The following is a 12,795-nucleotide window of genomic DNA, read 5'->3' as shown; positions in this document are numbered from 1 at the left end:
CGTGCCATAGCCATACAATACCAGTTGTGTCTTCATAAGAAGGGGACCGCGTCCAGTACCTTCCGGACACCCGAGTGGAGCTGGGTTTGCCTTAACTAGTTGGTTGTCCCCTTTCAGGTCTGGTTCTAGACTTTTTGCTGCCTCAAGCAAACTTGTATGCACCCCCCCCCCCCCCACACACACACACACACACATTTGAAATAATCGCACAGCACCCAGTAATTTGCACAAAAAAGAAAAAAAGGCTCTCAGACTCAGTATGCACAGATTTATTATTATTATAACCAAGTATAGGTGCCCCAGTATAAGTAGCCAGGTATAAGTGCCCCCTCTCTCGAGGTAAGTACTCCCTAGGGGCACTTTTTTTCACTACAGGTACTCTTTTAATGGCCACCTTTTGTGAACTGAAGCCAATATGGATTGTTGCAAGGTGGTGAGCAATCAATATCAGGCCTGTACACCAGATCAAGCATACACACCATAGCTTAAGGGGCCGATACACTGGTCAATTTCAACCATCGATTGATTCGATAGATTGGCCGCAAATTGATGCACAATTGTTCTGCTGATCGATTTGTGGCCAATTTTGATCGATTTGATCTATCTGACAGGATGGAAAGTCTAGGTGCGCTTGCTAGCTCTAAAGGTGGCCATCCGCTTATAGATTTTCAGCAGATCTGATCATGAGATAGATTTCTGTCAGATGCCTGTCAAGTCAAATCTTACAGGAATCTATCTGATGTGTGCCACACACTAGGAACAGATTTCCAATAGATTTCAGAATGAAATCTATTGGAAATCTATCTAAATGCATTATTGGCCCATTAGATCCAATCCAAATCTATGGGCCATTGATCTGCTGCCAGCAGCAGATCAACCTAGATCTTCCTTCCTGTCAGATAGATCAAATTGATCGAAATCGGCCACAAATCGATGGATCGAATGATGGCTGAAATTGACCAGTGTATGGGCCCCTTAATGGTGCAATAATGCATTTAGAACGATTTTCAACAGATTTCCAATAGATGTCATTCTGAAATCTATTGGAAATCTGTTCCTAGTGTGTAGCACACATCAGATAGATTCCTGTCAGATTCGACCTGACAGGCATCTTATAGGAATCTATCTGATGGTCGAATCTGCTGCAAATCTATCAGTGTATGGTCACCTTACACCAGTTACACATCCTGATGCTGTCACTCTGCATCACTTCCCCTCTGTCTCCACCTGCCCGCGTGCCTGTCACCTGGTGCGCGCCCCGCCTCTCCACTCTGCTGGTTACGTCACCGCCCAGCTGCTACTCTCCAGCTGATGTCACCGCCGTAGCAGCTTTGCAATGCACTGGGGAAGTTGTAGCCAGGCAGCGCGGGGTCATGTGATCAGGGGTGGGGCTTATTCCCGGAAGTGAGAGCGATGCTGATGCTGGAATAAACATGGCGCTGCGCAGTGTGGTCTGTTTGGGGTTGTGGGCGATTACCGTCCTGCTGGCTGTGTCAGTGTGCCGAGCCCGAATCCATCATCTCGTCCTGAAGGTGAGAAGAGATGGGGGCAGTGTAAGGAGATCCCGGATATCCGGGTGGCCTGGAGGGGAGAGCCTGAAGAGGAGCACTGAGAGGAGAGCCTGGCTGTGACAGCAGAAGAGGGACATTGCAGAGTAGAGGCTGAGTGTAATAGAGGGAGGGGCACTGAGAGAAGAGGCTGAGTGTAATAGAATGGGGGCATTGCAGAGAAGAGGCTGAGTGTATTGGGGGGGGGGGGGGGGGGCTTTCACTGAAGAGTAAAGCCCGACTCATGACAGAGAAAGGGAGACACTGCAAAACTTGCTTAAATGTGACCGCAAATGACCCAGAATAGTGGAGTGTGTGTGGCTGTGACAGGAAAGTCTGACTGTGACTGAGAACAGGTGTTCAGGTTGCAAGGTTAGTGCTCCTGGTGGGCATCATGGGGTTAATTTATGACCTGCATGACTTTGCACATGCTCAGTAGCATTTGTATGCTATTCTGTCGGGTATGCTGAAAGGTTGGAACGGGCACTAGAGAGAGTCTGCCTGTGACCGTGGAGGGGGCACTGGGGAGTGAAGCCTACCTGTGACAGAGGGGGAGGGGGCACTGAGAGAAGAACCTGAGTGTAATAAGCACTGAAGGGTGAAGCTTGACTCATGACAGGAAGAGGGACACAAGAAAGGCTTGCCTAACTGTGGCAGCAAATGACCCAGGGTATGAGAGTGTGACTTTGACATGAGAGAGTCTGACTGTAAGTGTGGTCAGGGGCACTAGGGAGAGTTGTGACTGTGGAGTGGGTACTGTAGAGAAAAACCTGCCTGTGGCTGAGGAGGGGGCACTGGAGAGGAGTACATTTGAAATCGGCGCCGGTAGACTTGGGCGCAGGATACAGTGGTATATAGCTGATCCAGCTTCTGCACAAGTCTGGGCCGTATTAATTACTATTCCCCCTCCAGGCTGCCATAGATAGTGGGGGAATGAAATAATTCGGCTTCCAGCAATTGCTGGAGGCCGAATTATGTTTTTTAAGCAACCTCGGCTCCGTCTTCTGACGGAGTTGACGCTACTCACTGAGTGCTGCAATAGGAGTGATTCCTATTGTTGTCTATGGAGGCACCGGCTGTGCCCAAATCTAGCAGTGCTGGAAAGCACTGCTCCACTGGAGAGAGCCATTCTGTGGCAGAGGAGAGATACACTGGAAAGGAGTGCCTTACTGTGGCCTATGAGGGGTATACTGGAGAGGAGAGCCTGTCTGTGACTTAGGATTGTGACTGAGGAGGGATGTGTTGGATTGTGACTGAGGCCCCGTTCACACTGCACGCTATTCCAGCCCCGTTTTGGAAACGCGTGCAGGTGGCTGACACGCACGACATCAGACAGTGCATAGAGTGCACTGTCTGATGTTCACACTGCATGCGTTCTGGACCTGTGCGGTCCGGGAACGCATGCTGCATGCATTTTTTGCCAAAACGCGTGGCTGTCCCATTCACTTTTCAGTGATGGGATCAGCCACGCAACGCATACAAACGCGGATGGCTTGCGTTCCGCGTGCGTGCCCGTCCGCATTTGTAATGTGAACGCGGCCTGAGAAGGGATGTGTTGGACAGAAGAGCCTAACTGTAATCAATAAGGCCCCCCCTGGAGATTGATTCTGACAAAGGAAGGAGGGCACAGAAAATCTAGTGTGTGTACAGGTGTCCTTTGAGATCATTTAATGATCAGACATGCAAGGTCTTTGCCTGTTGTTTCCCTTCTTAACCTAATGGTGTAGGCATCTTCATTGTTCCAGGTGTCGTTGTACCTTCTTCATAGGCACCTGATGCATCACTAGTTTCTTGCCTAGCAATACATCTGTACAGAGTTGGAGTATTGCAGTGCCACCCCTAGGATCAAGCTTGAACCTGGCAGGCAACACAAAATAAGGGGAAATTGTGTATGTACATATGTAGATTCCATCGGAAAACCATATTGTCTTTAAGATATTTGTTTTGTTGTTTTGCTTTACACATGTTTAGTAGGTGAAAACACATCGACATGTGTAGAAAAGAACCTGCGTGAAACAAATGCACATTGTAGTATTCACATTGGAGGTGGTATTGAGTGTTGCAGATGCAGACCACTTTGCACCACCTTCTCAGAGCTTTTAGCTGAGTTCATGAACTACCATCATTTCACTTCATTGTGGTGAGGTGCAACACACTAAGGTCTTTCACACCTTGTCTAATTTCCGGGAATAAGCACCTTCTTGTTGAAAATTTATACGATCGTTACTGCCCTGGTAAGGGACCACTGCTAGTGCTGGAGGCTTGAAGCCAGCTTCCAGTTCATAAACGGCAACATCTGACAAACAGTTGTAGAGTAATGCTGGGAATACACGACTCGATTTTTGAGCCATTAAGATGGCTCGATAGATAATTTCCGACATGTCCAATCTCCCGCCCGATCGTTTCGCCCCTCAATTCTGGATTGAAGTGAATGGAAAAAGATAAGAAAAACGAGTGGAAAATAAGAGAATTGACCGCGAAATTGAGCAGCGAAATGATCGAGCCATGTATGCCCAGCATAAGTCCAGTAAAAATAAAGAGCCTGTCATGTCTCTTTTTTGTTCTCCCCCCTCCGCAGAACAGGCAACAAGGCAAGGAACCCAACAACGTACTTAAACAATGATTGTTAGCTATCACCTACAAATATTCATAAAGATCGTATCTGTTATCAAATGCCTTAATGTGTTTACTCAGCTTTTTATAATAGACTAGACTAGTTGAGTAAATATTTAGCACAGTCTTGAAAAATTTTACTTTTATAGGAAACATTTAAAAAGAACCTCAGGGTGTGTTAAAAATGCATTCTAAACATAAGAAAATCCAAGGAGGTAGATGGGGGCATTTTCAGATACCAATTCAGTGTACAAGCCGTTTGTAATCTACTTACAGACATAAAGACACTAGACCCAGCCCAGAAAACACTGTACACCTGATTGGAAGGAAACAGATAAACATGCTTCTTGTTTTAATGACACCAAAGAAATGCTAAACAATTACAATTGAATGTCTTTGTAGCCTTGACAATAACATTTGTGACTGGAGATGAATTTTAGTAGAACATTATTGGCGCTAGTATGGTTGAAGTCAGCCAGTGGAAAAGACCCCTAACGTGTTTGGGTGGACCCTCTCAAACTGCTAGGTTTCAAAGAGGTTGTAGTAATATGCCCACATATTTGGCCAATTATAATGATTTAAGTTGTGGAGTTGTGTGCTGTGATTAGAGAACTGTGGCTGGTGGGGAAGGGGGGGAGGGAATATACATACCTGGGGCTTCCTCCAGGCTGACCGCTCCCTCGCCGTCCTAATCCGACTCCTGGATCTTTTGAAATTGGCCCTGGAAAATCCTCTGGTTGGGGCCAGCTGGTGCAGTCTGGCCGCACATGCTCCCCCCGGCGCATTCTGTGCCTGCGCAGTATGCTCCCGGCCACGGGAGTGTGACAGGGATTGAATTGGATGAAAATCGGTGCCTCCAAGCAGGGCTGTGGAGTTGGTACAAAAATTATCCAACTCAGACCCTGACTCCAGTTTTGAAACCACCGACTCAAACTCCGAATCCAGGTACCCAAAATGGCTCCTACTCCACAGCCCTTGCATGGCTATGGAATGGGTACAAATATCATCCAACTCCAACCCCTCGGTTTATAAAACCTTCAACTTCAGGTACCCAAAAATTGCCACAGAGCGCATGCCCAATTGACAATGCGACCAATTTCGGGCTGAGTCTGTCGTTCAAACACACTGCAAGATGTCGGGCTGTTGTGGTCAATCGGGTGCATGGTGATAATACGAGCCAGATTGGGATGAGCAGTGAAAGTGATGAACCCCCCCCCAGCGATGTCTGCCCACATGCCCCCCCCCCCCCCCCCCCCCCGTGCACAGTGCACTATACTTTATCTCTCCTCTGCTGACTCCAGGCTTCGCCACAATTCACATACACACGCCCCCACATGGTTGCCGGAGTAATGGGGGCATGTGTGTGTGTTGGCAACAACTTGGAGCCAGCGGCGGATGCAGACAGGTAAAGTATAGGGCACCGGGATGGTGAGGGGGGCACATTTAACATTAGAGGGGACAGTGGCGGGCCGGCGAGGCAGCAGGTGCGGCATCAATTCCGAATCGATTTCAGCATTAAATCGACCAGGAATCTGCCTGCATGTATGGGCAGGAAAGAGCTCATCGATCAAAGAGAGATCTGTCTCTTGGTCGATCTGCCCATGCATGGTCTGATGTATTGGCACCTTTAGAGGTGTTTAATGAAATCCATTCACTTATACTAGTTTTATGTTCTAGAGTGATAGTGAGACTACTAAATCAGTGGAAAAGCCTAAGGCATCCTGGTGTTACCCGCTCTGTAACATTAAGTTAGCAGATAAATAAGATAAGAGATCCTGTCAGTCCTGTATCTCAAAGATAGTACAGGAGGAGGCCATGGGAACTCAATAACTTCTCTGAGGAGCAAACGATGAAATCCATTTAAAGGTGTTTTACCTACTTCCAGTCCTGCTTCTGTACCTAAATTCAGGCACATATCCTCAAGTTACGACATTTAAATAAGTTATTAAGGAGGTGTTAAAGTGGGTGTGGCCAGCAAAATGGCAAAGACACTTAACACACAAGCGAGCCTGCAAATGTTCACACAAATGCATTCACACAAATCAATCATCCAGGAACCACTGCTATCCCTACAGCTAAGTCAAAAGCTGGGGTCTTGGTACAATAGAATACATTTCTCTTGCCTAGGTGTCTGCACTCTGGACTTTGTAACATGCATAATGCATACAGGCAAACATTCATTGCATCAAATATATCTACAGATTAGGAACACATATCCTGACGTCCTCTCCTGGGACAGATAGCGCATCAAACTAATCCCACAAGGGAGCTTACAAAATGTATCCATGTACACCATACACACACCGGCATAAGCTGTGTGCATGCTGAGAATGGTCACAGACATGGGAAAGGGGGAGTGCACTGTATGCAAATTGCCATTTTGCTGGCCACACCCCCTTTAGGACCTCCCCAGTAACTTATTTCAAGAATACCTTCATTAAAAATTACAGTTTGCTTTAAACCTAATAAGTTGCCAAGCTATATAAACTCACACATGATAAAGTGATTTTCTCACCCCCAGGGTCCGTATTCCACATATGGTCTTGAAATCCCTGCCCCCAGTGTGAAGTTGGGCCTGGGGCATTTTTTTTTCTTACCAAACCATAGGTGCAAAGGATGCTGGGGGATTGATGTCATAACTCCACCCCTCATATCCATGTGATCTAATCTAGGCAGACAGAAAGACATGTGAAACAAGAATTATAGCAAACAGACATAAGATAGGCTTCTGCAGTTTTCCTATCTTTTCTCTGCCCTACAGTTTGTGAAAAGAGAAGTAATTTGATCCAGGCAGGCAGACAGCTGGGAAGGGAGGGGCGGGGGAGTTAACCAGGCTGAAGAGGTGGCAATGCTTTCAGCTACAGGAGGAATAATAAGTGCTATAATAAGTTCTACTTACATATATAAATTTGAGTCTGTTCTATCCAATATGATCAGAGGTGGAACAAGGTACTCCAGCTCCTAAGGCTGAGACACCAAAGTGCAGACCCCCTCTCCCATCCCTCCCACCCCAGCCATCACACACTGATTGCTATTGGACAAAGAGGCACCCCAGGGCCCCAACACCTTTATCTCTAGTTATCTGGCTTGCAGTCACTGCCATCTATCCCCTTTTCTTATTTCTTTCTGCTTCAAACACAAAAGGGCAATGATAGCTGAGTGAGCTGTGCGCCCTACACTGCACCCTGAGGCTGGAGACTCTCTCGCCTTTCTTGGCCTGGCCCTGAATATGATGTACCAGATGTAAACTTTATATGTTGTACACAGTACAACAGTGCCTAGACTGTACACAGTGCCTAGACTACATATATGTATATGTATTGCCATTCAGACCTTTTTTTGGCTGGAGGTGGTCTTTAAACATCCTAACTTGAGGCGATGTGCCTAAATTTGTGTTTTCTTGTAACTGACGCTTGTGGCCAGGGCTTAATCCAGTGCACTTCCCCTTCTTATGTCTGTGACTATTCTCGGCATACACACAGCTTATGCCGGTGTGTGTATGGTGTGCATGCATATATTTTCTTAGCTCCCTTGTGGGATTAGTTTGATGCATTATCTGTCCCAAGAGAGGACGTCACGATATGTGCACCAAGCAGAAATAACCTGTGGCAGGGAAGTGGTTATTTGTGGAAAGACCTGGGGGGCCCAGCAGCTTGCTCTGCAGCAGGTCCTTGGATTTCTTTTATAGATTTTAATTTTTTTGCTCTATGTGTAAGGAGAAGATCCCTCAGATTTCCATCAGAGAGTGATCTGTTTTTTGGGCACCTTGAGTGGCCATCTACCAGTGCATTGCAATGGAAACAGAGGCGCCAGCAGAGTAAAAATTGATCTTAGGTAAAAAAAAAGATAAAAGCTGGGGGGCAAGGGTGGACTTACCTCCCCAAACACAACCACTATGTATGGTTTAAACAAGATTTAATTCGTACACCAAAACAAATGCAGCGCGTTTCGTGGGTCTCTAGCCCGCTTCCTCGGACAATAATAAAGATAGGAGTAACTCAGAAGTTGTGTAGCCCTGTAAGGAGGCGCTGCATGACCACCTTTAGAGGGCCGAGGACTGTTCCGATGCTCCCTCACTCTAGCAGAGTAACACGCATAGCCTCTGTGGGGAGAGGAGGGGAGCCCACAGAGCAGCATCTGACGGTGAAGCCTCTGGCAATAGGGGAACAATGTTCTTGGGGTCACTTTTGTTTAAAGCACAACTGAAGCAAGAGAGATATGCAGGCTGCCATATTTATTTTCTTATAAGCAATACTAATTGCCTGGCTGTCCTGGTGATTCTCTGCCTCTTAATACTTTTGACCATAGACCCTGAACAAGCATGCAGCAGATCAGGTGTTGGACATTATTGTCAGATCTGACAAGATTAGCTGGATGCTTGTTTCTGGTATTACTCCCAGGGAGAAGGCTCCCGGAAAATAATCATGGATGTTATAAACATAAAATGGCTTACCGCTGAGAAGGGAAAACGCCAATATAAGAAAGAAATTTTAATACTCAGACACACAAACCATAACACGTTTTGCGGAGCACAGTCCGCTTCCTCAGATCAAATAAAACAGTGTCTGGTAGCCAAGGTGCAGAGCTTGGAGCGTCTAAAATCTTTCTGGGGCGCCTGCTCCCTCCCAGTGATATTGTTTACAGCACCCAAGCTATTAGAGGGTTTTCCTCACTGGTTTTTATACTGTAGTTCCTGGTTTTGCACTTTTGTGAGTACCTCATCACTTTATATTTATCCAGAACTTGACATTAACCACTTAACAACCTCTGCCACGCTTATCTACGCCCCTTTAAACTTCACCTGAGTCACAGGGGCGTAGATATGCAACTCCTGTTTATTTTGCTGCTGTGCGCAATCGCGTTCGCGTGCGCGGATGTGCATACGCGTCGGGCACCCGCTGGTCCGTGATTGGCTGATGTGAACATGTGTTCACAAAGCCAATGACGGTGCTCATTCATGCAGAATGTGTGTAAACATTGCATCAGTCTCTATGCTGTACAGTTACTGAGATCACTTGTGAGAGGATCTCCGATAACTAACACAGCATTAGTGACTGATCAGCATCAGTGAGGTTTTTTTAAAATAAATTATACCCCCATTAAGCCCATTAACCCTTGCCTCCCTTAAATGTGAAAATTGCTGTGGTTTTTAGGTGAAAAACCCTGTGGTAGAGAAGTGGTTAATGTACTACACCATAAGGCGCTCCGGTCTCTCTCTTTCCTGTATCCGTAGGAAGTCTTGGGACTCCTGGACTACACACCTTCCCGCATGTTTCTGGTATTCAGACACACTGCAGCCAGAGAAATCAGCAGGGCTGTGGAGTCGGTCCAAAAATCCACCGACTCCGACTCCTCAGTTTAGGATTCCACCGACTCCGACTCCACGACTCCGACTCCTCTAATTTGCATATTACAATTTTGTTGATTAAAAGTATGTAACATGAAATTCGTCTCTTAACTGCCAACGCTTAGGAATTTTACAAGACAACTGAAGTGAGAAGGATATGTAGACTACTATATTTATTCCCTTTAGACTAAAACTAGTCCTTGGTAAGAGTACTTGTAAAAGGTACAAACCGGAACAAAGAACATCTATCAGGCCCTAGGCAATGTAAGTGTGGTTGCATGTAAGAATGATGTGCAGGTACTCTGAGGAGATTGTAAACAGACAACACCTCTGTGTTCAATGTGCACAGCATTCTCAGTGGATTCCCTGCAGCTCTGTGGGGAGTGCATATGTAGAGTATAGTACTACTGTGTAACAAAGTAAACCTGAGACAGATGAAATTAAAGTTTTATACATACCTGGGGCTTCCTCCAGCTGCCTTCAGGATAATCAGTCCCTCGTTGTCCTCCTCCACCACCTGGATCTTCTGCTATGAGTCCAGGTACTTGAGCCAGTCAGGCGTAGTGCGCATGCACACACTCCGCCGCCAGGAGCATACTACACCTTTGCAGCACTATTGCGCAGGTGCAGAATGTTCCTGGCTGTGGGAGCGGCATGCGGCCGGACAGCGCTGACTGGCTGAATTACCAGGACTCATAGCAGAAGATCCGGGTGGTGGAGGACAGTGAGGGACTGATTAGCCTGAAGGGGGCTGGAGGAAGCCCCAGGTATGTATAAAAGTTTACTTTTCATCCGTCTCAGTTACCCTTTAATTTGTAGTCACCAAACCAAATTTTAATAACATATCAAATTATTTGATTTCATCAGCAAAGGGAGTGCATACACTTGCATAAATCAGCATCAATGCAGAATTATTTCCATCTCGTTGACCATCTCTATTAGTGACACGGCTACACATCAGGCTTTATTCTTACAGCATAGATGTTGTTTAGTATATATAAGAGATTCCTGTGTACACATCATATATACAGTCACAATCAGATATGTATATCTGACCTTAAAAATACGGGGACTGCTTTATTGAAGCAGCACAAGTAACTAATTTTGATTGGTTTATTTCATTTTTGTGGACTAAGCACAGCTATTACTGTATATATACACATTATTTTTAATGACTATTATCTGAGAAATAGAACATTTTATCATATTTTCTATTTTAATTACAGTTACAAATTCATTAGGAGTCGGAGTCGGTGCATTTTTTCCCGACTCCGACTCCAGGCACCCAAAATTGCCCGACTCCACGACTCCGACTCCACAGCCCTGGCTGCCAGGCAACAGGAATTGCTTAAAAGTTTATAAATATGACAGCCTCCATATTCTTATCACTTCATTTGTCATTTAAATGATGCCTGTACACGCTCGATGATCAGCCGAGTTTGGTATAAAGAGTGTATGCACCTTCAGGGAGAAGTGCTAAATGCATTTGCAGTGACATCTCAAGAAGAAAGCCAACTGTTTTCAACATCTGTATTGCTAAAGGTATAGATGTGCAATGCATAAAACTTTTGTGTATTGCAAATTAATGCAAATTTACTAGACACACATAGTTACATAGTGTGGTTGAAAAAAGACATCCGTCCATCAAATCCAACCAGGAAAAACAAAACAACCTGAACCTGCAAATATCCAGGGGGAAGGTGGAAAACCTTACAAGGCCTGGGCCAATTAGCCTTAAAGCCACATCTACACGAGTAGATGCGGCCGCGATGCTCCTTATCAATCGAGCTGCTGATGCGGCTCGATTGATAAGATCCGACAGGACGGATCTCCGCACCGCCGATTCCCTGCTCGCTCCCCGCGAGGGGACAATGGCAGGGAATCGAGCGGAAGATGAGCGGGGAATCGAATGCGGCGCGAGCGGGGACGCGGCGGGCACGCGGAAGAGGCGATCCGACGGCTAATCGAGCCGCCGGATCGCTACAACCTCTCCCCGTGTAGACAGCCCTTAAAAGGGATAAATTCCTTCCCGAGTCCAGATGGCAGTCAGATAAGTCCTTGGATCAACTCTTCTGGGATCCTCCAGACTCAGGGTTCCCACGGTGACCTACGGTCCTCCGCTGCTGCCAGGGACCCTCCAGCTGACCAGGGGTCGCACTCCTCTTGTAGCTTATAGTAGCAGTAAGGCTACACTCTTGCTTCAAAATAAGCACGGCCCTGAACAGATTACTGACAAGTCATTGCCAGCAATCTTTAGATGGTCCACGCTGTGCGACGGGGGACCGGAGGACAACGAGGGAAGCCTCATTAGGATCCAGAGGCTTCCCTCTTCTTGGGTAAGTGTGTACCCAAGATACGGTAAAAATGAAGCTGAACTGGGGCTTTATTTAACTAACAGCCAGTGGCTTTGATTGGCCAAATGGAGATCCCTCCCTGGGTCATCAGATTTGCATGTAAGGAGAATTTCTTGTTGTACTTTTGGATAGAATACTGCTAGTAACACACTATGTGCTGCCTGGTTTTCTGCAGAACAGTAATACTTCAGGATCTGTGGTATGCTTCGCTAATTTCCTAACAATGTTAAAGAGGAGCTGTCAGCCATACTATCTCAGAAAAAAAAAACACACATATATAAGTAGATAAATACTTGCTCTACTTACATAACATATGAATTGCACTGTCCATGTTTTGATTTTAGTGATTTTTCTACAGTAAAAAAAAAGAAAATCCTTCTTAGCATTTCCCATTTTAACTGTGGCTATTTTGAAGCCAATCCTGATGTCCTTTCCACCTTTACTCTCCGCTGCCTGATTGTGTATGCATTGCCCGCCCTCCACTATAGAAAGTGCATTGTCTCAGCATGAGAAATATTGGCCAATCAGAGAGGAACAGAGGTGTGGGAGGGGAAACTAGGAGGGAAAGAGGTTTCAGCCAATCAGACTGCATTCGTTATTTGTGTGTCCAAATAAGAGTCAGGTAAACTGAGGAATGATCATTTATCAACAAGGAAAATAATAGTGATTTTAACTTTTGGATTCCCTGGTTAGCATCCTTATTACTTGGTTACCAGATAAAAATAAAGAATTGATTTTGATGCCCGACAGTTACACTTTAAGGTGCTCAGTTGTTAATTTTCCCTGGCAGATTCAATCAGTAATGTCGAATCTGCCAGAGATCGGTGCATCAACATGGTGGCCCAATTGTAATTTCAATCTAAAATAGACTGAAACTATTGATTTGTTCCAGATGGAAAGCTCCCACTCGAAAAGGTGAGGCTGGGTGTATGGC

At 45.9% G+C, this 12,795-nt stretch overlaps 1 protein-coding gene across 1 annotated transcript in view; it reads left to right on the top strand.

The window, feature by feature from the left end:
• Positions 1–1,393: 1,393 nt before the first annotated feature.
• GPR107 (G protein-coupled receptor 107) overlaps positions 1,394–12,795 on the top strand; it is a 143,533-nt gene continuing 132,131 nt past the window's right edge. The window contains exon 1 of the mRNA XM_068248460.1: positions 1,394–1,532. Coding sequence (XP_068104561.1) covers positions 1,434–1,532 — 99 coding nt within the window. The 5' untranslated portion in view covers positions 1,394–1,433. The remainder of the gene's footprint in view (positions 1,533–12,795) is intronic.

This window comes from Hyperolius riggenbachi, chromosome 8 (assembly GCF_040937935.1).
Source record: "Hyperolius riggenbachi isolate aHypRig1 chromosome 8, aHypRig1.pri, whole genome shotgun sequence".
NCBI lineage: Eukaryota > Metazoa > Chordata > Amphibia > Anura > Hyperoliidae > Hyperolius > Hyperolius riggenbachi.
This window is presented reverse-complemented; position numbering and strand designations above follow the sequence as displayed.